The sequence below is a fragment of the Oncorhynchus nerka genome, linkage group LG16 (genome assembly GCF_034236695.1).
Source record: "Oncorhynchus nerka isolate Pitt River linkage group LG16, Oner_Uvic_2.0, whole genome shotgun sequence".
In the NCBI taxonomy this organism is placed as follows: Eukaryota; Metazoa; Chordata; class Actinopteri; order Salmoniformes; family Salmonidae; genus Oncorhynchus; species Oncorhynchus nerka.
Window position 1 is genome coordinate 23,825,450 of NC_088411.1, and position 27,884 is coordinate 23,853,333.

General features: G+C 40.7%; 1 protein-coding gene across 1 annotated transcript; it reads right to left on the reverse strand.

Annotated features, from left to right (window-relative positions):
* tekt3 (tektin 3) lies at window positions 1-27,884 on the reverse strand. Its single transcript, XM_029685642.2, has 8 exons — window positions 27,819-27,884; window positions 24,084-24,702; window positions 19,205-19,288; window positions 19,028-19,098; window positions 15,894-16,037; window positions 13,081-13,303; window positions 3,352-3,506; window positions 1-3,217 (listed from the first exon to the last, which is right to left on the reverse strand). Exons 2-8 carry the CDS (start codon window positions 24,666-24,668, stop codon window positions 3,001-3,003), a joined length of 1,479 nt encoding a protein of 492 aa, XP_029541502.1. The 5' UTR covers window positions 24,669-24,702; window positions 27,819-27,884; the 3' UTR covers window positions 1-3,000.

Here is a 27,884-nt window from a genome sequence, read left to right on the forward strand (position 1 = left end):
TTGTGTCAAATTATTTATATACCACCAGTAAAGGCAATCAAATACTAAATTAAGTTGACAATACAATAAATCTCACTCACTGAATGGTTTAAAAATAATGGTATACCAAGCAGCCTGGAAGTAATTAAAAAAATGGCCAGTGTCAGTTTCACTTGAACTTTTAGTGTCTTTCCAGGGCCTGAGCTTTCTTTCAAACAGTAGTAAAACCACCACCAGTGAGTGTCAATGGCTCACAAAGGTATCATCCAGGCTAGTTATTGACTCTGACAGATCAGAGGTTGACTAAGTAACCCTCCAGAGGCCAATATATTTGTTCTAGCCTCTCTGCTACAGGAGCTAATCCTGTGTGTTTGTTTGGAGATTACTGCCACATCTGCTGCTCGCCCAGAACCACTGTTTGGTTTCCATGGACTGTCAGACCAATAGGGCTTGTCCCCTAACCTGAGTCCCTGACCTGATAATATATTGTTGTGATAATGTTCCACCATAGACTTAGATAGAAATCACACCATTGTATCTGTCCCATTATGGCATATGTTAGAGCATGCGCCATTGAGGCTATCTACATTTTGGAAGTAGTCAATGTTTTTCTTCTACTACATATATGAGTTGGCAAACAAACTGAAAGGGCATATACTGCCACCAGTAGTGTGTTGTTTGAAAAGGTATAAAGCCAAGTTAGCGATTTACTGCCACCTGCAGTCATGGAATGTTTACTCACAAGTAAAATTAATCGGCTGATCTCTCCTGATGACCTGGACAAAATTATTTAATCATTCCTTAACCTAAAGGAAGTCACACCCAGTTGATGACACCCAAATGGTGAACGTCCTCAATGGCGGTGCTCATGCTAAATCAAGCTTTTGTGCACTAGAGTCCTCTATCATTCTCTATTGCCAAGCCACGCCCATCTGACTATTACTGCTCTGGTCTGGTTCCTCAGCATAGGAAGAACCAGGCCAGAGCAGTATAGCGCAGATTGGCTTGGCTGGAACCATGCTAGAAAGGAAAATGTGAGAAGCGGAGCCAGAATAGTACAGGTCAGGTCGGTACAATAGCATGGAAAGGATATGCGTTTCCCTATCCCTATATGATGCTCATTGCTATAGGATCCAGGAGTTTTCCCTTGTGCAATGCTCTTGACCAGGAAACATTCTGGGCCTTAGTTAGTGTATACAGTACTTCGTCATTGCCCAAGTGTAGCCTACCACTCTTATAGTATACATAAGTGGAGAATGCTGAGGGGAGGACGGCTCATAATAATGTCTGGAACGGAGCAAATGGAATGGCATCAAAAACATGGAAACCACGTGTTGGGTTTATTTGATACCATTCCACCAATTCCGCTCCATTCATTACCACGAGCCCGTCCTCCTCAATTAAGGTACCACCAACCTCCTGTGGTATACATGTACAGTGCATTCGGGAGGTATTCAGACCCCTTCCCTTTTTCCACATTGTTACGTTATTCTAAAATGTATACAGCCTTATTCTAAAATGTATTAAATGTTTTCCTCATCAATCTACACACAATACCCCATAATTACGAAGTGAAAACAGGTTTTCAGAAATTCCTTATTTACATAAGTATTCAGACTATTTGCTAAGAGACTTGACATTGAGCTCAGGTGCACCCTGTTTACATTGATTATCCTTGAGATGGTTCTACAACTTGATTGGAGTCCACCTGTGGTAAATTCAATTGATTGGACATGATTTGCAAAGGCACACACCTGTCTATATAAGGTCCCACAGTTGACAGTGCATGTCAGTGCAAAAACCAAGCCATAAGGTCGAAGAAAATGTCAGTGGAGCTCCGAGACAGGATTGTGTCGAGGCACAGATCTAGGGGGTCGAAGAAAATGTCAGTGGAGCTCCGAGACAGGATTGTGTCGAGGCACAGATCTAGGGAAGGGTACCAAAACATTTCTGCAGCATTGAAAGTCCCCAAGAACACAGTGGCCTCCATTATTCTTAAATGGAAGAAGTTTGGAACCACCAGGACTCTTTCTAAAGCTGTCCACCTGGCCAAACTGAGCAATTGGGGGAGAAGGGCCTATGTCAGGGAGGTGACCAAGAACTCTATGGTCACTCTGACAGAGCTCCAGAGTTCCTCTGTGGAGATGGGAGAACCTTCCAGAAGGACAACCATCTCTGCAGCAACAATCAGGCCTTTATGGTAGAGTGGCCAGACGGGAAGCCACTACTCATTAAAAGGCACGACACCCCTCTTGGAATTTGCCAAAAGGCACCTAAAGTACTCTGACTATGAGAAACAAGATTCTCTAGTCTGATGAAACCAAGATTGAACTCTTTGACCTGAATGCCAAGCGTCACATCTGAATTAAACCTGGTGCCGTCCCTACGGTGAAGTATGGTGGTGGCAGCATCATGCTGTGGGGATGTTTTTCAGTGGCAAGGACTGGGAGACTAGTAAAGATAGAGGGAAAGATTAACAAAAAAGCAAAGTACAGAGAGAGCATTGATGAAAACCTGCTCCAGTCCTCAGGACCTCAGAATGGGGCGAAGATTCACTTTCCAACAAGACAACAACTCTAAGCACACAGCCAAGACAATGCAGGAGAAGCTTCGGGACAAGTCTCTGAATGTTCTTGAGTGACCCAGCAAGAGCAGGGACTTGAACCCAATCTAACATCTCTGGAGAGACCTGAAAATTGCTGTGCAACGACGCTCCCCATCCAATCTGACAGAGTTTGAGATTATCTGCTGAGAAGAATAGAAGAAACTCCCCAAATACAGCTGTGCCAAGCTTGTAGCATCATAACCAAGGAGATTCAAGGCTGGGTCTGAATACTTTTGTAAATGTGATATTTCAGTTTTTGTTTTTGATAAATTAGAAAAAAAATAAAAAAATCTGCTTTGTCATTATGGGATATTGTGTGTAGATTGATGAGGGAAAAAACATTTAATCAATTTTAGAATAAGGCTGTAAAAGTCAAGGGGTCTGAATACTTTCCGAATGCACTGTATGTGATGGCTTTAGGTGTATCCCACCAGGCGTGGGGTGCTGGGGAAGCTCTTCCTTATGCCCATGCACTTCTCCTGATCCAGGAACAAGGAGTTAGCCTTGATGGAGAGGTCATGCTCCAGGGCAGACTTGGTCTTCACCAGCTTCTGCAGGGTGTTCTCTGCCTCCATCAGTCTCTCACGCAGCTTGTGGATGGTGTCCTCTATCTCCCTCACTTCTCCCACCAGTCTGGAAATAGCGATAAGGATAGGGACAAGACAAACGGAGGAGAAGAGGTAAATGGCAGAGAAGGAAGGGAATGTACCTGTAAAACATCCTCATTTTACAGGCTATAAAATACCCACAACATGTTCGAGCCCTACCTGTGGTGTGGGTTGTCCCTGCAGAGCTCCACGTTGGGCCTGCGTGTCCTCTCGTCCAGCCTGGTCTGGGCCACCTTCAGGGGGCATTCCTTGTCCCTCAGAGCCTTCTTCAGGCTCTCTATCAGCATCTCTGTCTGGAAGATTTCCTGGAGGGTCTGCCAGTAGAAACAGGCGAGAGGGATTTAAGTGGTCAGGAATGGAGCAGTTCTAGCGGTTGAAATGGCGCTGTTACAACCAGTTTACAAACGGAACTGGCTATAATGCTATGGACGTCATTCCAACCAGTTTTGCCTGCTGTGTAAGGGTTTGAGGTAAAGAGTTCTAGGAAACTCAAAGAACTTGTTTATTTACACCACACTGTTAGGTGATGTGAAATGTACAGTACAGATGCAGGTGTCTGAAAAAGCAAAACTAACACCAAATGTAACTGTAGATCAAATCAGATTAACACTGTACTGTACAGTACTTTCCTCCTTCTCATCCCACCATCACATTATCATGTTATCTCATTCCCTTGAATCACTCAACCACTCCTCAGAACCATCCCTGACTGACTGACTGGCTGAGTGGCGTTATTAAAGACTGTGTGCCTCACATCATAGCTGCTGTCAAAGGATAAACCCAGAGAACAGCTGAGGTGGATAGAGCCCTGCAACATCCAATTAACCGTTCGACAACAATGGGCTCCAGTGTCTACTACTCCACTACCAAGGGTATGTATCAGTGGAAAGTGTTGAACACAGGCAATGCAAGATAAATCTATTTTTGGTGTCCTTCTTTTGACAAGACTATTTAGCCTAGCAGTAACAAAGTTTGGTGAATTAGTTTGCATGCCTGGGTTCCATAACACGATTACAGTAAAAATAAGGCCTAGACCAGTGAAGAGGGTGATCACTCCACCAAACTCACATGTCTCTGCCCATCAAACGCTGATCTTGTGAGACACAAGTAAAAGGGGCTGAAAGGAGTTTTATTTTTCTCCTCATTAAACAGTAAAAGCAATGTGATAGGATTAAACCTTTGTTTTCCATTATCATGAAAGATGTCACGTGAAAATGCAATAGACCCTTGAATAGTTTGTTTACAACCCTGGAGAAAGAATTGCATAGACCTAGTGATGGAAAACCGAGGCTGTCTGAACACTTTGAACAAATTGTCCCGAAAAACTATAATCAGTTGGAATCAACCAGGTTTGATATAATTTTTTCCCTCCACTGTTTTACATCATGTAACCTATAATCAGTTGGAATACCAGGTTTGCATACATCATGCTTCATTTTTTTGCCTTGAAGTTGACTATTTTTCAAAAACAGAATTTCTGGCATCATTTAGGATGCTTAACACAGAAGCGTATACTATACTAAATAAAACAAATGATTTTAACAACAGTGTGGTTTCACATAAAACAATTTTCAAAATAGTGTGCCTTCAACAGGATTCGACATCATACCCTCATTCCCCTGAGTATTCCATTGTCGACCTGCTAAGCTACTGTACCAGTCGGATGAAACGTTTTGTACAAAATCCCAAACTTTTTATAGTCCCGTACCCCTTCAAACATTCAACCTCCAGCTGCGTACCCCCTCTAGCACCAGGGTCACCGCACTCTCAAATTTGTTTTTTTTGTCATCATTGTAAGCCTGCCACACACACACACTATACAATACATTTATTAAACATAAGAATGTGTGTGAATTTTTTATCACAACCCTGCTTGTGGGAAGTGACAAAGAGCTCTTATAGGACCAGGGCACAAATAATAATATAATAATAATCAATCATTTTGCTCTTTATTTAACCATCTTACATATAAAACCTTATTTGTTAATCTAAAATTGTGAATAACTCACCACAGGTTAATTAGAAGGGTGTAATTTAAAGGATGCACATAACTCTGCAATATTGGGTTATATTGGAGAGAGTCTCAGTCTTAAATCATTTTCCACACAGTCTGTGCCTGTATTTAGTTTTAATGCTAGCGAGGGCCGAGAATACACTCTCACATAGGTACGTAGTTGCAAAGGGCATCAATGTCTTAACAGCGCGATTTGCCAAGGCAGGATCCTCTGAGCGCAGCCCAATCCAGAAATATGGCAGAGGCTTCTGATTAAATTCAATTTTCACAGTATGCTTGCTGCAATTTTGATGAGGCTCTCTTCATCAGATATCGGTAAGTGAACTGGAGGCAGGACATGAAATGGATAATGAATCCATTTGTTTGAGTCATCCGTTTTGGGAAAGCACCTGCATAATTGCGCACCCAACTCACTCAGGTGCTTCACTATATCACATTTGACATTGCCCGCAAGATTGAGTTTATTTGCACACAAAAAATACAATGATGGAAAAACCTGTGTGCTGTCCTTGTTAATGCAGACAGAGAAGAGCTACAATTTCTTCATCATAGCCTCAGTTTTGTCCCGCACATTGAATACAGTTGTGGAGAGTCCCTGTAATCCTAGTTTCAGATCATTCAGGTGAGAAAAGACATCACCCAGATAGGCCAGTCGTGTGAGAAACTCGTCATCATCAAGCGGTCAGACAAGGGAAAATGATGGTCAGTAAAGAAAACTTTAAACTTGTCTCTCTATTCAAAAAAACATGTCAATACTTTGCCCCTTAACAACCAACGCACTTCTGTATGTTGTAAAAGCATTACATGGTCACTGCCCATATCATTGCATAGTGCAGAAAATACAAGAGAGTTCAGGGGCCTTGCTTTAACAAAGTTAACCATTTTCACTGTAGTGTCCAAAACGTCTTTCAAGCTGTCAGGCATTCCCTTGGCAGCAAGAGCCTCTCGATGTACGCTGCAGTGTACCCAAGTGGCGTCAGGAGCAACTGCTTGCACACGCGTTACCACTCCACTATGTCTCACTGTCATCGCTTTTGCACCATCAGTACAGATACCAACACATCTTGACCACCAAAATCCATTTGATGTCACAAAGCTATCCGGTACTTTAAAAATAATTGAAGAATTAAGTCCTCCACAATAGTATGGGGCTTGCCTGTCCTAGCCACTCAGTAGCTCACCATATAAGATGCTACTAGCCCCTTCTTATTAATGGTATCTGTTGCTTTTATACATGACTTACTACTCGAAAGTCATCTTAATTCTCTTATTTTTCAAATTGGCATGTTTTGTTTCAAAATGTCTGTGCAAGAGTGAAGGTTTCATTGAGTTGTGAGATAGTGCTTTTGTGGCTGAGGAAAGGCACTACTCCCAATATAAGTGAACCCCAAATCAATGTAGTTCTCATCATATTTGTGCCTCTTCTATGTTCCAGGTGCAGGTGTAGTACTGCTGGTATGTGTCTCTAAGGGCCTTCATTTTTTTCTTCCAATTATTAATTTTCGCGCAAACGGAATGAGCAGCATCTATGTTTGGCTACATACTGACCGTTAGTGGAATTCCCGCGAGATGGTAATCGTTCATGTGATTGGATGTTAATTATTTGACTAGGCTACCTGTATTTGACGTTGTGTTGTTATTTCACTTCAACACTAGATGGTTTAATTGTATTTTTGACAGTGAAACGAGGCGAGAAAAAAACAGATGTATAGCCCCTTTGGAAAATATAAATGAACTGTTTGAAAATGTGAAGATTTTTTTCTTCAAAAAAAAATACAAAATAAGTTTTATTTTTTAAAATGTGAATCACATTTTTATTTGGCGTACCCCGACGGCATTGCGCGTACACCTGAGGGGAATACCTGATCTACACTTATTGATGTGGATTTAACAAGTGACATCAGTTCACGGGCAGTGCAAGCATATTTATGTTCGGGAGAAAGTAAATGCAAAACATTATAGAATTCAAATGATCTGTTTACAGGTCCATAGCAATTTGTTATTATTTTTGCGTTTCAGAAACGATCAGATACAGCAAATGTCAGCAAATATTCTGTTAACTGCTAAAGACATTTGATCAAGTTTACCATTTATATTTCCCTTAGATGTACTGTCTTGGCCTAATTCCAATACCTACAAAGTAGACGGCAAATAAGGGTGTTATTGTCACCATAAAAGGTGACAATTCAGGCAGAGTTATAATGCTCCTTCACATTTGCACAATTTTACATCAGGTTTTTTGTATTTTATTTGGATCCCCATTAGCTGTTGCGAAAGCAGCAGCTACTTTTTCTGGGGTCCACACAAGACATGAAACATTAAGAGACAAGAATAGCTCAAGGACAGAACTACATACATGTTAAAAAGTCTCACATAGCCTACATATCAATACATACACACAAAATGTATAGGTAAATTAGGGGAGAGGCTTTGTGCCGTGATGTGTTGCTTTATGTTTAAAAAAAAAACAGGTTTGCTGTTCATTTGAGCAATATGAGATGTATGGGAGTTTTAATGGCTCCATATAATACTGTACGCTTTCTTGAATTTGTTCTGGATTTGGGGACTGTAAAAAGACCCTTAGTGGCATGTCTGGTGGGGTAAATGTGTGTGTCAGAGCTGTGTGTAAGTTGGCTATGCAAACCATTTGGAATTTGAAACACATTCACATGTCTTATAAAAATAAGTGATGCAGTCAGTCTCTCCTCAACTTTTAGCCAAGAGAGACTGGCATGCATAGAATGCACATTTGATTACAATGTAAGACGTGCCGCTCTGTTCTGGGCCAGCTGCAGTTTAACTAGGTCTTTCTTTGCAGCACTTGACTACATGACTGGACAATAGTCAAGATAAGACAAAACTAGAGGACAGTATGACTCAAAATAGCAGAGCATCTCTTTATTATGGACAGACCTCTTCCCCATCTTTACAACCATTGAATCTACAGTATATGTTTTTACCACGACTCCATAACTTGTTCAACATTATCAGGTTCAGCTGAGGTTAGGGTTAGAGTTTAGGGAATGATTTGCACCAAATATAATGATCTTAGTTTTAGAGTTTATTACTGGACACCCATTCCAAAACTGACTGTAACTCCTTGTAAAGGGTTTTAATGTCTTCATTAGCTGTGGTTGCTGACATGTATATGGTTGAATCATCAGCATACAAGGACACACAAGCTGTGTTTAATGCAAGTGGCAGGTCATTGGTAAAAATAGAATAGTAAAGGACCTAGAGAGCTGCCCGGTGGTACACCACACCCTACATGTTTGACATTGGAGACGCTTCCATAAAATAAAACTGAGTTTGATTAGATAGATATCTAGGAATCAACAATATGGCAGAGGTTGAAAAGCCATAAAACTATGAAATAACACATATGGAATCATGTAGTAACCAAAAAAGTGTTAAACAAATTAAAATATTTATATTTTATATTTGAGATCCTTGAAAGTAGCCACACTTTGCCTTGATGACAGGTTTGCACACTCTTGGTATTCTCTAAACCAGCTTCAATAGGTAGTCACTTGGAATGCTTTTCAATTAACAGGTGTGCCTTGCTAAAGGTTCATTTGAGAAATGTTGTTTCTTTTAAAGATTAAGATTTAAAGAACTTTTAAAGATTCTATGGTGCTATGGTGAAACTGGCTCTCATGAGGACCGCCACAGGAAAGGAAGACCCAGAGTTACCTCTACTGCAGAGGATAAGTTCATTAGAGATTGCAGCCTCAGAAATTGCAGACCAAATAAATGCTGCACAGAGTTCAAGTAACAGACACATTAAAATATCATCTTTTCTGAGGAGACTGCATGAATCAGGCCTTCATGATTGAAATGCTGCAAAGAAACCACTGCTAAAGGACACCAATAATAAGAAGAGACTTTTTGGTTCCAACTGCAGTGTCTTTGTGTGACGCAGAGTAGGTGAACGGATGCTCTCCGTATGTGTGGTTCCCACCGTGAAGCATGGAGGAGGAGTTTTGATGGTGTGGGGATGCTTTGCTGGTGACACTAAGTGATTTATTTAAAATTCAAGGAACACTTAACCAGCATGGCTACCACAGCATTCTGCAACAATATCATTTGTTTTTCAACAGGATAATTACCCAACACACCTCCAGGCTGTGTAAGGGCTATTTGACCAAGAAGGAGAGTGATGGAGTGCTGCATCAGATGACCTGGCCTCCACAATCACCCAACCTCAACCCATTTGAACTGGTCTGGGATGAGTTGGACCACAGAGTGAAGCGAAAGCATCCAACAAGTTTTCAGCATATGTGGGAACTCCTTCAAGACTGTTCCAGTTGAAGCTGGTTGTGAGAATGCCAAGAGTGTGCAAAGCTGTCATCAAGGCAATGGGTGGCTACTTTGAAGAATCTAAAATATATGTTGATTTGTTTAACACTTTTTTGGTTACTACATGATTCCATATGTGTTATTTCATTGTTTTGATGTCTTCACTATTATTCTACAATGCAGAAAATAGTAAAAGTAAAGAAAAACCCTTGAATGAGTAGGTGTGTCCAAACTTTTGAATGGTACTGTATGTAAATTTGATATTTCTGAATTTGATTTTCAATAAAATAGCAAAAATGTCTAAAATCATGTTTTCAATTTGTGATAATGGGGTATTGTGTGTAGATAGGTAAAACATATATATTGATTCCATTTTGAATTTAGGCTGTAATACAACAAAATGTGGAATAAGTCAAGGGGTATGAATACTTTCTGAAGGCACTGTATCTAGCTATATAAACCACAACCCTCTGCAAAAACGCCTGTTCCGATATTATTTACGAGGCAGTACTTATTTGAATTAGGTAAGAGAATATCATGTTACTATCGTTGTATTAAAATGAGAGTTAAGGCAATTTCTCCTTGTTCCCTTAATAATGAATCCAAGTGTTTCACATGGGGAGGGGACGAGTAACTTTATGTTTAAACTTTATCAATGTTGAAGCAACAGTCAAAACACACCAAAGGCTGGTTTAGCAGCTTGATCAGCTAGACCATGCTGGTCGGCCAGCAGAACCAGCTTGACCATGCTGGTCAGACAAGCTAGACCATGCTGCAGTGTTGTGTTCAAGACCACCTAAAGCGAAACCGATTCAAGGCCAAGATCGGAGCCAAACGAATCCGTGTCAAGACCAAGGCCGGAGGGGGGCGAGACCGAGTCATAACCGAGACCGGGAGGGGGACAAGAGGTCCGAGACTGTATCGAGACAGAGACAAGAAAAATGCGAGTCCAATTAAAGACCATGATGGTAATTTTGTCAAATCCCCACCATAATAAGAGTTCAAAATGTCCAGTATTTCTGTGTTCATATTTCAGAACAACATATAGATTCTTTAGACATTCAGAATAGTGAATAAATGCTGCTGAAGGCAAATAGAGCCACTATACAAACTATTACTAACCCAAACACAGTGGAGCACAATGAGCATTCTACACCTTCAGAGAAGGGCTAAGGATTTATAAAATTATGATTATAATAACATAATAATAATGATAATTAGATTATTATTTTCAATTAAGTTCTGATTTAATCCCTTCAATTTTGTTGGAAAGGAAAGGGTTAATTTAGAAGATAAATAAAATCCAATCAGGATTTTTCCTTGCTGGTCTTTGGGGAGATAAATCTAGCTAGCTAAATCAGCAATGGGCAAGGCCATCAGAAGCTGTTGCTGTTGTTAATCCTCTCTTTGAAAATAAGGTGTGTGTGTGTGTGTGTGCGTGTGTATGTGTGTGTGAAACATTGTTGCATTTAAAGTGGAAGCAACAGCACTTTAGCAACATGAAATCTTATTAAAATGTGTTCATATACACCCCCAGGAAGATTATGACACTTAAAAAAAAAAAATTCTGACAACATTCTTTTGGTGAACACATTCGCCAAAAGCCACAATATAGACCTGAATGGATTTCTGCAAATATGTAAACACCACAGGAGTCCTCTTACATTTGGAAACTTTACAATCCTATTGATCAAACAACCATGAAAAGGTAGGCTCTCCCTCCCTCAGTTATGCACATCAATAACAACAAGATCAACAACTATTCCTAGCCAGAGCAAGATGAACAAAAATCTAACGAAGGAACATTAGATCAAATTTGCACTGATAAACGATGGAGAACTGTAGCCTCCTCATCCTTCTGCAGCTTGCCTGCCAATGCATACTTGTCCTAACCAAGCACCCAAGCTAACTGGCTAAAGTTGGCTAGCTGGTTAGCTAGCTACTTCCAATCACAAATGAGAGAACACCTCACTCTGCCATTTTACTCTCCGATGCAGAGCTGATTAGGCTGTGTACATGATATCTAGAGCGTTCTTGACTAACTATTACTTCCCCCCCCTACATTTACTGACACCGGTCATATTCAGCAGTTGTTGCATGTTTGTAAATTCGTAATTTGTTCTGTGTTCTGGCACACTCAAACAAGAGTACTCTGTAATCGGAGTAGATAGCATATTTGCATTGAAAATTCACTTTGGCTAACTGTATAGCAGTCTGTCAAGTTCTTGCTAGCTAACCAAATGACACCTGCATCTCTGTGTATAGCCACCAAAAAACATGAGGGTAAAAAAAAAGCAATCACTCACCCACACCTCGAATGGCATGACATGACCTTCTCCTAGCAGCTAGCTATCAAGCTAATGTTAGGCTCCGTGTTTTTAGTTTGCTACATAAATATTCTAGCATATTAGCCACGTTATGACTGACTTGTGATCATTGCCCTTGCTAGTTTGATTGTATTGACATTCCCAGCCTTAGTTACATTTGTCAGTTTTTGTCCAGAATATTGAGTAATTGAAACTGAAACATTGCACCCAGAATGGAGGCAGCAAACAATGTACCAGGCCAGCTGTGATTTACAACCTGATAGCAATATTTTCGGATAATGTTTTGGTGAATTATATGAATCATGCATTGAACTGCATCCATCTATTCTGCCAACAATGTCTTAGTGTACGTCATGGAACGTTGAGTTAAATATAACTTATTTTTGAAACCTCTTATAAAGTTGGTTTTGTAGCTTAAACTGTATATATTGTATATTTTTAACTGATATTCTAATTGTCTGTTTGTTTCATATCTGCAAAGTTATTAAAACGCTGTCAGTTCGACTTTAAACTTTATTTCACCGGTTACTTTGTGTGCTTAATTTAAAAAACAATTCAATGGGAAGTAATAGTTGTACATTTCGATTGGGAAATGCTTAATGGTTGTGTTTTTGTTTTCTTATGATTGGAACCTACTGGCCTATTATGGCCAAGTTGATGGACTGCTTATCATTTAACATCATGCTGTGTGTGATTGCTTTCCATTCGCCCTATGCAGTGGTGTAGTGAGTGGTGCCTTGAGAAGTGGGTATACTCTAAGTTTTCAAATAGCCCGCCCAGTGAAGGGAAGGCACATTGTGTGGATAAAATATCCTATTTTTTTAAATGAGTTTTCCTAGACTTTTCCAATTTTCACTCTCAAAATCACACTCTCAAAAATACAATAATTTGATGGGTCTTGAGTACTACAACACTGGCTTGCTGGACAGACGAGCTTGACCAGCATCTGACCAGCATAGACCAGCATTAACTAGCACGGACCAGCTTGAAATTTATGCTGGTCTATGCTGCTTTTTCAGTAGGAAAATCAATCAAAGACAGCAGTAAAATTTCAGCAATCATCAACTATGGTATGCAGGCAGTTAATAACCCCTTCCTTACTGTCCCCTGGACCTGATGTTGAAGTACTATGATGTTTAACAAGATACACGCAAACTGCATTTCACTGAGTTGAATGGAACTAAACAAAAAAGGGATTAAACATGAAAGACGAGCTTGATGGTCATTGGTCAGGTAATGGTCAGTCACCTTAGCCAGGTGTGTCTGCAGGCTGTTCTTGGCATCGGCGGTCTCTGACATGCGGTTGGTGAAGGCCACGTTGACCGTGTTGAAATGTTTCCACATCTCATTGGACGTGACGTTCAGCAGGATCTCAATAACATCACGCAGCTTGTGGGAAGCCGCCCGCTCGCTCTGGGAGTGAAGGATGTTGTCATCCGTGAACTTTGACCACGAGTCGGGCAGGGAGAGCCTGGTCAAGTGGGTGAGAAATGACAATGGACACAATGGTCAATTAATTGGGATGCCTTTGGAAGGCATGCAGGAGATACACTGGGGTGGATGCAGCTAGAGTTGAATTTGGGATTGGTGCTTTATAGTCAGAGAAAATGTGAAGCACCTGTGTCAATACAATCTGAAGGTGATGACCCCTTCTGCTTTACTTCCATATCCAGTCCCGTACTAGTTTGAATGGGATTAAAGATAATATCATCCAATTTGTGGAAATGCAGTCATTAAAGGTAGAATAAAGGTAGCAAAATGAGGTTGCTACGAGCAGCACCGCAGATATTGAGATGAGCGAGATGAAAGACTTCGTTCTCACATTGTCACACACAGTATCTGCACATGTGCAGAGAAGGGTGTGATTTCCATCTGGAACTCGGGGCGTTCCTGCATGTGGCCATTCCTGCATCTGTAGGAACCTCTCTTTATACTTCTCCCGGTCCATTTTTAAGCTAGGACTCTGGTAACGTTACACAGGAGGGAGGCGGGGGGCAAATGTAAGTAGCTAGCAATCTAGGACACCAATAGACACTATCCTTCTGTCGAGCACTGCCTTCAAGGCGGGTCTGTTAATGTTACAGCAAGGGCAGGTGTTCAGCAGGCGGGGGAGAAGGACACTGGGTACTAGCTGGGCCTCCGGTAGTGATGTTATGTTTGATACAGGAGCTCTGAGGCATGTGTCGAAATCACTAAGCAGTGTACTTCGAAGCAGTGTGCCGATGCCTGTATTACTTTATCAGACACACATGATCAGTGATGTCCAAAGCTTAGTTTCATCAAACAACCACCTGATTGGTTTGGTATTGGTTTGGTAGAAGACAAAAATGCTATGTTCCACATGCGCTACGGAGTGTGGGACGTCATCTATAATAATTTGGCTGCTCTAAATTATTTTGACACAAGAGTACACTGTGTTGATCAAAGCCTCGTAATGAGCCTATTTTTGACATGATTGGCTGGAAAACCGCAATCTTCAGGAAGCTTTGTTTCTCCATCGGAGTACACAGGAGGGGACCGGTAGTTAGCTAGCTAGGTAAGTTAGCTAGCTAGGTAAACCGTGTCTTTTGCCTCCTCCGGCGGTGCTTTCCCACAGTTTTGTTAACGTTACAGTGGTATTTATTACATCACTTCCTCACAGCTTTGATGAAGATAGGGGTGGCATGTATATCTGTTACATCTGCTATACAATAAATCAACAGACTATACAGTTGAAGTGGGAAGTTTACACACACTTAGGTTGGAGTCATTATAACTCGTTTTTCAACCACTCCACAAATTTCTTGTTTACAAACTATAGTTTTGGCAAGTCGGTCAGGACGTCTACTTCGTGCATGACACAAGTCATTTTTCCAACAATTGTTTATAGATAGATTATTTCACTTATAATTCACTGTATCACAATTCCAGTGGGTCAGAAGTTTACATATACTAAGTTGACAGTTTGGAAAATTCCAGAAAATAATGTCATGGCTTTAGAAGCTTCTGATAGGCTAATTGACATAATTTGAGTCAATTGGAGGTGTACCTGTGGATGTATTTCAAGACCCACCTTCAAACTCAGTGCCTCTTTGCTTGACATCATAGGAAAACCAAAAGAAATCAGCCTACACCTCAGAAGACAAAATGTAGACCTCCACAAGTCAAATTCATCCTTGAAGTCGGAAGTTTACCTACACCCTAGCCAAATACATTTAAACTCAGTTTTTCACAATTCCTGACATTTAATCCTAGTATAAATTCCCTGTTTTAGGTCAGTTAGGATCACCAATTTATTTAAAAAATGTGAAATGTCAAAATAATTGTAGAGAGAATGTTTTATTTCAGCTTGTATTACTTTCATCACATTCACAGTGATTCAGAAGTTTACATACACTCAATTAGTATTTGGTAGCATTGCCTTTAAATTGTTTAACTTGGGTCAAACATTTCGGGTAGCCTTCCACAAGCTTCCCACAATAAGTTGGGTGAATTTTGGCCCATTCCTCCTGACAGAGCTGGTGTCAGGTTTGTCGGCCTCCTTGCTCGCACACACTTTTCCAGTTCTGCCCACAAATTCTCTATAGGATTGAGGTCAGGACTTTGTGATGGCCACTCCAATAACTTGACTTTGTTGTCCTTAAGCCATTTTGCCCCAACTTTGAAAGTATGCTTGGGGTCATTTCCGACCAAGCTTTAACTTCCTTACTGATGTCTTGAGATGTGGCTGCACAATATCCACATAATTTTCTTCCCTCATGATGCCATCTATTTTGTGAAGTGCACCAGTCCTGAAACGAGTTTTAATGACTCCAAACTAAGTGTATGTAAACTTCCGATTTCAACTGTATCTACAATTGTATCTGTTTTTTTGGGGATTAATTTACTTCTCTACCAGACGCCTTTTGTTAAGATTTGTAATTGTTTTCATTTTTGATAGTTTTCGCGCTTGAATATCATAAATGTTTTACAATGTTCATGGCTGAGGGGGCAATCCCTTTCACAGCATATACAGTATCTCCCATTTCAATCACAAAGCTGTATAACGTCCACATCTAAAGTAGTGGGTAGGTAGGACTTACGATGGGTCCAGTCTCTCGATCCCTCTGTAGTAGCTGATCCCGTCTGACGCATTCCTGAGATGGTGACACCTATTGTCTATTCTCTGGGCTGTCACCTTGTCACTGAGGTCTCTCTCCAGCTCATGCTGAGCTGCTCGGTTTGACCTGATGGAAGTAACACACACAGAGGCATAGTAACACTTTAACACTTGATGTTACGCCGACAGGTGCAGTGTTTTATTATGTTATGAGCATGTATGAGCCGTTGTTATGTGTTATTATAAGACTCATCATTGTAAATATATTTCTATACCTGGAGAGAGACCTTTTTTTAGCTTGCTTTTTCCTGAGTAGGACTATTGGTTAAAATGGCCCCTACACTGCAAATTCTCCAGTGTTAAAAAACAAACAAAACTAACACTGAGAGTGTTAAATCAACACTCTGTGGACCCATATAGATGCTGGAACAGTGTTACGTTAACACAATGCTTAGTGTAAAGCATTATTCAAAAATATCCCCGAGTGCCTTGCCTTTCGAGTAAATTGTACAGTTACCACCCATGACTTTGGTTTGTTAGTGACAGAGACATCAATGTTGCTTTATCAATTTTCAGTCCAACGTACTTCACCAAGTGAGATCCTAAGCAAATACGTTATCATTAAATAAATATATTGTTTAAATATACTATTTAACACAATATGGCCTGTTTTAGACAGGCAGCCTAATTCTGATCTTTTTTCACTAATTGTTTTTTTGACCAATCATATCAGCACTGAAAAATAGCTGATGTGAATAGATCTAATGTGATTGGACAAAATACCAATTAGTGGAAAAACGAATTGAGCTGCAGGTATAAACGCCGCCTAGCATTATTTTAAGGGGCTAGTTCTACCCTAATAGAGGGGCCTGAAACTAATACACATACACTTTGAACCAAAATATACATATTTCCAAGCATGCTCTATTACAGGTTGCTTTTAAAATGGTTTGTTTCAATATCTACAGTGCATTCACACCTGACATTTCATACATTTTAGAAAAAGGCTGTAACGTAACAAAATGTGGTCTGGATACTTTCTGCAATGTATGTTTGTGGATGTACATTGATTGATTGATTCATTAATTTATATTATGTTTTTGGTCACAAGTCCAGGAATGGCTGAAGAATTGCAATATTTACCTGGAGCTAAACCTGCAGATAGCAGTACTGGGTAATCTGAAAAGTCATAGTCAATCAATCAATAATACTGTATAATAATACTCTTAGCAAAACATTTTATTTTCCATATACAATCTGTAGAAACAATGAGAATAGAAAGGTTCAGAACTTTTGTTAAACATCCCAGCTTAGTTGAAAAATATATGGCAAATAGAAATCCAATTAGGATGGTGTTAAGAGATAGATGGGAGGGGTTGAATGGAGCTGAAGTTGGGACTAATAACAGCAAGATAACTAATGTAAAACATACTGTGTCCGTAAAACATATATAGGTTAAGAACTTTTTTGAAAAAGTACAGTTTGAAAGATATGGCAAATAGAAAAATAATATATGGGAGAGGTTGAGGAAGGACAAGAGTTAAAAACAAACAAAAAAAGTCTCCATTAAAATAACATCAAATGGATCAGAAATACAGTGTAGACATTGTTAATGTTGTAAATGACTATTGTAGCTGGAAACGGCAGATTTTTAATGGAATATCTACATAGGTGTACAGAGGCCCATTATCAGCAACCATCACTCCTGTGTTCCAATGGAACGTTGTGTTAGCTAATCCAAGTTTATCACTTTAAAAGGCTAATTGATCATTAGAAAACCCTTTTGCAATTATGTTAGCACAGCTGAAAACTGTTGTTTTATTAAAGAAGCAATACAACTGGCCTTCCTTAGACTAGTTGAGTGTCTGAAGCATCAGCATTTGTGGGTTTGATTACAGGCTCAAAATGACCAGAAACAAAGATCTTTCTTCTGACACGTGTCAGTCTATTCTTGTTCTGAGAAATTAAGGCTATTCAATGCAAGAAATGACCAAGAAACTGAAGATCTCGTACAACTCTGTGTTCTACTCCCTTCACAGAACAGTGCAAACGGTCTCTAACCAGAATAGAAGGAGGAGTGGGAGGCCCCGGTGCACAACTGAGCAAGAGGACAAGTACATTAGAGTGTCTAGTTTGAGAAACAGACGCCTCATAAGTCTTCAGCTGGCAGCTTCATTAAATAGTACCTGCAAAACACCAGTCTCAATTTCAACAGTGAAGAGGCGACTCCGGGATGCTGGCCTTCTAGGCAGAGTTGCAAAGAAAAAGCCATATCTCAGACTGGCCCATAAAAAGAAGAGATTAAGATGGGAAAAAGAACACAGACACTGGACAGAGTAACTTTGCCTAGAAGGCCAGCATCCCAGAGTTGCCTCTTCACTGTTGATGTTGAGACTGGTGTTTTACGGGTACTATTTAATGAAGCTGCCAGTTTTTTTTTGCAACCCTACCCGCAGGTCACATAATGCTGTCTTACAACGTTTTGGGTGGTTCCTACTGGAAACTAGCCAGAGTTCAGATTCTAATATGTGATTTATCTTTGTGAAGTATAAGAGTAACCAATCAATTATGCACAAACATAGATATTGAAGTAAACAATCAACCTCAAAATCAACCTGCTATAGAGCATGCTTGGAAATATGATAATGATGGGCATGGTTTTGGTTTTGGTTCAAAGTGATGCGTATGAGTTTTAGGGTAGAACTAGCTCCTTAATATAAGGACTTATGAAATACACATGGTATTGTGTTAAATACAAAAAAAAAACTTACTCACTTAGGATCTCACTTGGTGAAGTCCATAGGACTGAAAATGGATGAATGCAACAAACATGTCACTGTCCCTAACAAATATAGTCATGAGTGGTAATACAATTTACACGAAAGGCAAGGCACTCTGGGAAATATTTGAATAAGGCTGTACACCAAACAGTAGGTATTTTAATACGGTTCTGGTGTCTATATGGGTCCACAGACTTAACACAGTCAGTGTTGATTTAACACTCTCTGTGTTGATTTCTCTCTTTTTTTTTACACTGGAGGATTTGCTATGTAGTTTTCAAACAGTGAAGGCCTATTATACAGTAGTCCTGTCCATACTCTAGGAGTGTAGACTCACGCTAGTTGAGCGATGGCTTTGTCTAGATGTCTCCTCATCCTCTCCTGGCATGACTTAATGGTCTCCACTTCCTGGTTACATAATGAGCAAAACAGGTATCAGTTCAGTTAATAAGGTTCTGATCATTAGGAGTAATAGTCATAAGTCATGATTGTATTGACATGTCTTTGTTTGTACCCTTATGAGATCTTTCTCCACGTTGTCGTGAACCAGATCAATGGACATTCGCTTCTCTCTGTGATACAGGCATTCTTGGGACACCTGTTGATGGTCACACAATATTAATTTAGTGTCCCGAATGGCACCCTATTCCCCTACATGGTGAACTATTTTTGACCAGGGCCCATCGTGCACTACTTTTGATTAGAGCCCGATGGGCTCTGGCCCAAAGTAGGCACTATATAGGAAATATATTAGTGCAGTAGTGTAAAGTACAGACAGAGTCTGGTGTGGTAGAAGGATGGTCTTCCAATCTAATGGCCAAATAACTCTACGTTATCTAATATTAAAAACAAAAAACAATGTTTTAGCTGAAAATTAGGCATTGGTCTGAAGCTGAAAAATAATGGAAATTCACATGCGCACCACAATGCCCACTCCACCCATTCTCTACCCAGATTTTCCAGCACACAGCTCTGACCTACTGAAGTAGGTATGTTGGTCTGTTGTACTTGAAACAATGTGTAGGCAGGTGTCTTTGAATTCAAACCTTTTCAAACAGCCTAATTTATACTCTTACAGGAGGTGCTCCCACAATAATGGGATTTGTACCGCATACACGGTAAGTATTTGATTCTTCACACAACACAGTAGGACATTATCCCATTCCACTATCTTTTCAATGTTTTTTTATTACATGAAAGCAAGCCTTGATTTTATACTTACAAGACCCCCAGGCTTGATTTAGTTAGGGGTTTTGTTGTGTAGTAATGTGTTTCCTTCAACTTTTTTAAAATTCTTTTTTACATGTCATTGAGAAAAATATCATCCTTTTTTTTGGTCATTATGTGTCCAACATAACAACATGGGGTATTGTGTTGGACACAGTCACTCATACAGATATAATGAGCTAGCCTGTCTGCATTCCTGATTTACAGTGCATTTGGAATGTATTCCTCTTCGATCTCCCCCCAAACCCCATAATGAAAAAGTGAAAAACTGATTTGATTTTTTAGCGAATTTATGAAAATAAAAAAACAGAAAAACCCTGCATTGTGCATGTCATTTGAAAAATGATTAGTGTTTTTGTTAACAGAGGGATGTGATCAAATCAAATCAAACTTTTTGTCACATGCGCCGAATACAACAAGTATAGACCTTTCCGTGAAATGCTAACTTACAAGCCCTTAACCAACAGTGCAGTTCAAGAAGAGTTAAGAAAAAAACCTTTGTTATGAGTCTCAAAAGAGTCAAAAAAAAAAACTTTGTTATGAGTCTCAAAATTGAGCTCAGATGCATCCTGTTTCCATTGGTTATCCTTGATGTTTCTACAACTCGATTGGAGTCCATCTGTGGTAAATTCAATTGATTCGACATGATTTGGAAAGGCATACGCCTGTCTATATAAGATCCCACAGTTCACAGTGCATGTCAGAGCAAAAACAAAGCCAATAGTTCAAATGATTGTCCTTAGAGCTCCGAGACAGGATTGTATCGAGGCACAGATCCAGGGACGGGTACCAAAGAATGTCTGCAACATTGAAGGTTCCCAAGAACACAGTGGCCTCCATCGTTTGGAACCACCAAGGGAGGTGACCAAGAACTCAATGGTCACTCTGACAGAGCTCCAAAGTTCTTCTTTGGAGATGGGAGAACCTTCCAGAAGGACAACCATCTCTGCAGCACTCTACCAAACAGGCCTTAATGGTAGAGTGGCCAGACGGAAGCTACACTTCAGTAAAAGGCCCGACAGCCTGCTTGGAATTTGCCAAAAGGCATCTTTGAATGCCAAGCGTCACGTCTGGAGGAAACCTGGCACCATTCCTATGGTGAAAAATTGTGGTTGCAGCATCATGCTGTGGGGATGTTTTTAGCGGCAGGGACTGGGAGACTAGTCAGGCTTGAGGGAAAGAAAAACGGAGCAAAGTACAGAGAGATCCTTGATGAAAACTTGCTCCAAAGTGCTCAGGGCCTCAGATAGGGACAACGGTTCACCTTCCAACAAAACAATAACCCTAAGCACACAGCCAAGACAACACAGGAGTGGTTTCGGGACAAGTCTCTGAATGTTCTTGAGTGGCCCAGCCAGAGCCTGGTCTTGAACCCAATCAAACATCTCTGGAGAGATCTGATAATAGCTGTGCAGCGACGCTCCCCATCCAACCTGACAAAGCTTGAGAGGATCTGCAAAGAAGAATGGGAGAAACTCCCCATGTCCAGGTGTGCCAAGCTTGTAGCATCATACCCAAGAAGACTCGAGGCTGTAATCGCTGCCAAAAAGTGCTTCACCAAAATACTGGGTAACGGGTCTGAATTTACTTATGTAAATGTATATATTTTCATTTTTAATAAATTAGCAAAAAAATCTAAAAAAACAGTTTTGCTTCGTCATTATGGGATATTGAAAAAAACTATTCCATTAATTTTAGAATAAGGCTGTAAACCTACCAAATCATATCCAATCAATTGAATTTACCACAGGTGGACTCCAAGTTGTAGAAACATCTCAAGGAGGATCAATGAAAACAGGATGCACCTGAGCTAAATTCCGAGCCTCATAGCATAGGGTCTGAATACTTATGTCGTGACTTGACTTTAACGTTAATTTGAGGACTGTTATTTATCTAATCAACTAACTATGTTTAATTGTTACCCGATTTAAATGAATCATGTAACAATGAACTCATTAGGATTTGGGCACATTGAGAGTGGTTCTTTAAAGAGTTACCATCTCCCGAGGTCTTTACCTATCACATCTATAAACAGTCAACTTCTAAATCATAACATTGTATCATATCATCATTCTGAACAGTTGTAACCTCCTTGCACCTGCAATGATTAAGTATTACACATATAGGTTTAATTATCTATTTACTAGCTAATTAAATGGTAACACAGGATAAACATACACACTTAACATGTTAAAAACAGGTCCCTAGCAAAATGACACAACATGGCTGCTTGTTACTCTAACTTAATAAGACTCTAACTTAATAAGATTCTAACGTAATACTCTAACAGTAATCATATACTTTGCACACAAACCGCCGTCTTCTTTGAGCAAGCATTCATGATTGTTTATATATGAAATGTCTGGGTTCGCCATGTATCTCTCTCTGAATCAGGCCTCCTTGGAAAGGGGGTTGGGTCTTTTCCCGGCATGCTTGTAAGGCTCTGATTGTCCAAAAGGGTTCCAACAAGTCTTTTACTGTTGTTTTCTTCTGTAGTTGTCTGGTATCCAGTGACTTGTCGTGTAAACCTGAACAGGACAACAGAGTTTATGTTCCTTCCATTCGCTCGTGAAGATGCTTCTTTGAGGATAGCCTAGCCAGCCAGGTCAATGGTTCCCAGTGGGGTGATCAGAGTAGCATAATACGATGGTTTGAGCAGAGTAGTAGGATGGTCCTACTTAAATTCGTTTTCGAAGATACTTTACTTAGGACAGCTTATCAGTTGCACCAGTGATTTACACAGTTTGGTTCCGTCAGACTGACACACTCTCTGACCTCACTCGGGGGCGTGACTTGTCACTTGTACAAAGTAAGGTAAAACAATGATCTCTTATTGTTTCTCAAATCATGGCAAGCGGTACCGGAGTGCCAAGTCTAGGACCAAAAGGCTCCTTAATAGCTTCTACTCCCAATCTATAAGACTGCTGAACAATTAATTAAATGGCCACCGGACTATTTATATTGACAGCTACTCGCTGTTGATCATCTATGCATCGTCACTTCACCTCTATCTACATGTACCATTTACCTCATCTAACCTGTACCTCCGCACACTGACTCGGTACCGGTACCCCCTGTTTATAGCCTCGTTATTGTTATTTTATTGTGTTACTCTTTACTATTTTTTACTTAAGTTTATTTGGTAAATATTTTCTTAACTCTTCTTGAACTGCACTGTTGGTTAAGGGCTGTAAGTTAGCATTTCATGGAAAGGTCTATACTTGTTGTATTCGGCGCATGTGACAAAAAGTTTGATTTTATTAGATCACATCCCTCTGTTATCAAAAACACTTTAATAATTTTTCAAATGACATGCACAATGCAGAGCATGGAAACTTTGCACATGTAGTGGGTATACTTTCCAAATTACACTATTTCCTTTATAACATTTTTAATTACATCACAAAATAACAAATACAATTTACATTAGTGTTCTATAGATTGCCTCTGACCATTCTCAATGTTCTATGTTAGAAATATTGCTCTAGTATTCACTTTGAACGTGTTAGAGTTCCAACGGGAAAAATAATCTTGAAACAAAGAGCATGAATATTGTAGAGGGAGACCTGCATCTTCTCCACTTGATTCGAGTAGGTGTGTCCAGACTTTTGACTGGTACTGTATATACACAAATTATGATTTGATTGGTATGGCTCTCTATACAGTGAGTATACATTCTTTTCATAGGTTCCAATTACTTATTAGAGGTCCTCTCTGAAAACGATCTATTGCTACCTGATCTCCACTACCATGTGTGGGTCCTTCATGTCACCAGATCTCCAGCCAGATCAAGTTGACGCTACTATACACCCCAAAGAACTTTGGGTTAGGACAAATGACCACCGGTGCTGTTCTGTGGAAGGTTGCCTGGTTGCCCAGCAACCTTAACAGGACACGTGTGACCTAATTTAGAGTATTGTGAATGATGACCCCGTCTGCTCTGAAGTGGTGTGAAGAACCAATAACTCTACTGTCACTTTATCCACCACCATCAGACACAGTAAGATCCTGTGTTGAGTAAGTGACATGCATGGATGATTAAATAGGTGCACTGGAGTTTGTTATGCTTTATACTACAAAATCTGCATTTCTGTGTGAATGCATTGTGTACTGTTGGAGTTACAGGACACTCTTACATAGAGCTTAGCACGCACACACACCATTACCTGCAGAGGCCCCTCGGTCTCCTGCAGGGCCCTCTCCAGCCTTCTCTTCACCTCAGTGAGGGCCATGATCTCGCTCACCATGTTGTCTATCTCATGGTTCAACTCTGACCTCCAGAAACTGATGTCGTTGAGGCGTTCACCGATGTTCTTACTGGTGGTCTCCTGGGTCCTCCTTGTCAGCTGCTCTTTATCCTGCATCAACCTGATGGTATCCCTCCTCAGCCGCTCCGCACTGTTCCTGGACGACTCCGACTCACGGTAGTTGCTCTGGTTGGACTTGTACCAGTCGTCTGGGGTGTAGCGGGTGATCATGGCTGACCGGTTTGACGGGTAGAACATGGTCTTGGCCCGGACCAGGTCGAAGCCTAGGTTCTCCCTCTGGATGGAGGAGAGGGAGGGGATGGCGGCAGCGCTGCCTGTGCGGTAGTAGGCGTTAGTCCTCCAGGGCTGGTTGGCACTGGGGTTCATGGCCAGCACAGGCTGGTTGCTCCGGTAGGAGGACACCATGTTGGAGATGGCTGGGAAGTATTGGCTGGTTTTGGGTCGGGTGTACTCCGCCGTCAAGGTGGATCCCATTAGCTCCATTTGTCGCTCTTCTTCTCAGGGCTCTTCTTTTCTCCTGAAAACATGCAATATTGGATCTGTGTATTAGTGCATTTGCATATCACATGTCATCTGTTATCATTAAGTCTTTATAAGACTGAGAAAGATTGGTATCTGTCTCTTATATTTTCACAAGACCAACACATTCTAATGTCTTCTAGGATTGAAAAAGAGTCGTGATTTAGCCATTTTGTCAATAAATGGATGATTATCTGTCAAACAGTTGAGTAATTCTATCGTCGTTTGTAGTCAAGAAATGCTTCACTAAACATGTCATGACGACTGATTTAATTGAGAATCTTTGAAGGCAATAAGATACAAAAATCTGAAGTGATGATGCTATACTTGCTCGGCAGTTTCCACAAGTATAGGTAGAAGCAGACCAATATGGCAACGGGAGTATAGGCAAGTGGGTATGTCGAAAGGAGTGGGTGTATGGAAAGCGAATCAGGTAATTGCGTGACTGATTCGGCTACACAAGGAGCCGATAAGCCGGCGACCAGTTCACCGTTGTTGTATTGAAGTGCCTGCCGACATGCTTCCTACTGGTTATCACGACAGCTAGAACAAGGGGCCAGATGTTTCACTGGATGTATAATTCTCAAGCATCCGGTTGAAATTTTCACTCCCCACCAATATGGTGAGGAGAGGAAGCCCAGTGGCCATCAGTGAGAGAGTCTGCAGCGAGATGGAACTGGGCCAACATTCGGCTGATTTTCTCACCAAATAAAAGCCTGAGCTCAATACAGTTCCCATTGATAACGACACAGATGAACAATCTTGGATTACTTGTAAATATCTTTGGTATCACCATTGTGTCGCTATCTGTTGCTGAAGTTGCCAATTTTTCTCCTTCCCATGATTTTATTTCAAGTAGGCCTACACAAGAAATAACTAAGGTTGATAACCATCTAGATGTCATCTTGATAGATACATACAGTTTACTACTCAATCCGGCAATAGCATGGGAAGTAGCTACCTACTGTATTAGTTAGGCTGACATTCACAGTAAGCACACACATACTGTACAACACATAAGGAAACAGTGCACCCATCGTCAGTACTTTTAATAAAAAATAAACAATTGCCAGTTTAATAACCGACAATCTACCATTCTTTGTGTAAAACCAACAGTGAAATTACGACTATTATTTTAAACTGCAAAACCCTTACGCACCATTGTACATTATAAACAAGGGTTGGCTGGCCTTCTCTAGTCAATCGTAGGCTCAGTCACTGGTAGACTTTTATTTACAAAGCCCTTTTGGATTTACAACCATATTATTTAATCATTTTTATTGTTCATAAATGTGGTTGGTTCTCTCTTCGTTCGCATGACTTAATCCTGCTAACTGTTCCAAAGGTCCAAACTGAATTTGGTAAAAGGGTTTTTATGTACTCTGCGCCATCGGCTTGGAACGCCTTACAAAATACCTTTAAACTGGAAGAACTTGTCCCGATTGGTGTTTTTAAATCATTGATGAAGGATTTTGAGGCTGATTCCCTGACCTGTCAATGTTTTTTATTTAATGTTTCATGATTGTGTTATACTCTTGTGAATTCTGTTTTTTTACTAGACTACCCGTAGTTTTTCATGTTGTCTGTCTGTAATTGTGTAATGACTTGGTGCTGCCTATCTTGGTCAGGACGCTCTTGAAAAACAGATTTCAAATCTCAATGAGCCCTTCCAGGTTAAATAAAGGTTAAATAAAATAAATAAATCCTCTGGCTTCAAAACACAAATCGTAGCTCAGTGTATGGTAGTTGAGTGGTAAGAAACAAAATAAATAAAACACTGCTCAATCAAAACCTTCTAACATATAGCAGAGCGCTTTCCACTCACCCACTCCCTTCCACACGCCCACTACTTTCCATTCCACTCACCCACTCCCTTGCACATATCCACTACTTTCCATTCCACTCACCCACTCCCTTCCACATATCCACTACTTTCCATTCCACTCACCCACTCCCTTCCACATATCCACTACTTTCCTTTCCACTCACCCACTCCCTTCCACACGCCCACTACTTTCCTTTCCACTCACCCACTCCCTTGCACATATCCACTACTTTCCTTTCCACTCACCCACTCCCTTCCACACGCCCACTACTTTCCTTTCCACTCACCCACTCCCTTCCACATATCCACTACTTTCCTTTCCACTCACCCACTCCCTTCCACACGCCCACTACTTTCCTTTCCACTCACCCACTCCCTTCCACATATCCACTACTTTCCTTTCCACTCACCCACTCCCTTCCACACGCCCACTACTTTCCTTTCCACTCACCCACTCCCTTCCACATATCCACTACTTTCCTTTCCACTCACCCACTCCCTTCCACACGCCCACTACTTTCCTTTCCACTCACCCACTCCCTTCCACATATCCACTACTTTCCTTTCCACTCACCCACTCCCTTCCACACGCCCACTACTTTCCTTTCCACTCACCCACTCCCTTCCACATATCCACTACTTTCCTTTCCACTCACCCACTCCCTTCCACACGCCCACTACTTTCCTTTCCACTCACCCACTCCCTTCCACATATCCACTACTTTCCTTTCCACTCACCCACTCCCTTCCACATATCCACTACTTTCCTTTCCACTCACCCACTCCCTTCTACACGCCCACTACTTTCCTTTCCACTCACCCACTCCCTTCCACACGCCCACTACTTTCCTTTCCACTCACCCACTCCCTTCCACATATCCACTACTTTCAGTTCCACTTACCCACTCCTTTCCACTCACCCACTCACCCATACTCCAGTCGCCATATTGGGCTGCTGCTATTCCCATTTCAGTTTCTGAGATGCGATTTGGAAAATTCTAAAGTTAGGCTACTTTCTGATGCCAGACATTTTAAGATATTTAAAATATTTTAGAATATTTCAATATTGCACATTTGCATGAATGTCACACATTTTTGGCATCATTAACATATCATTGATATATGGAGTAATTGCAAATAATATGAGAAAATCAAATGTCCACTGGGAAAAACGTTAATTAAAAGAAATATCACATGGCCAATTGTCTGCGAAAATAGCCATTTAGTCACAGGTATGTGAGCATCTTTTGTAAATAACAGTAGGCTGAATTGAAATAAAATCCACTTACACGTGAATAGACAAAGGTTTCCCCGACACCCAGCGCTAACGACACACAGGCTCACCTCGACCGGTC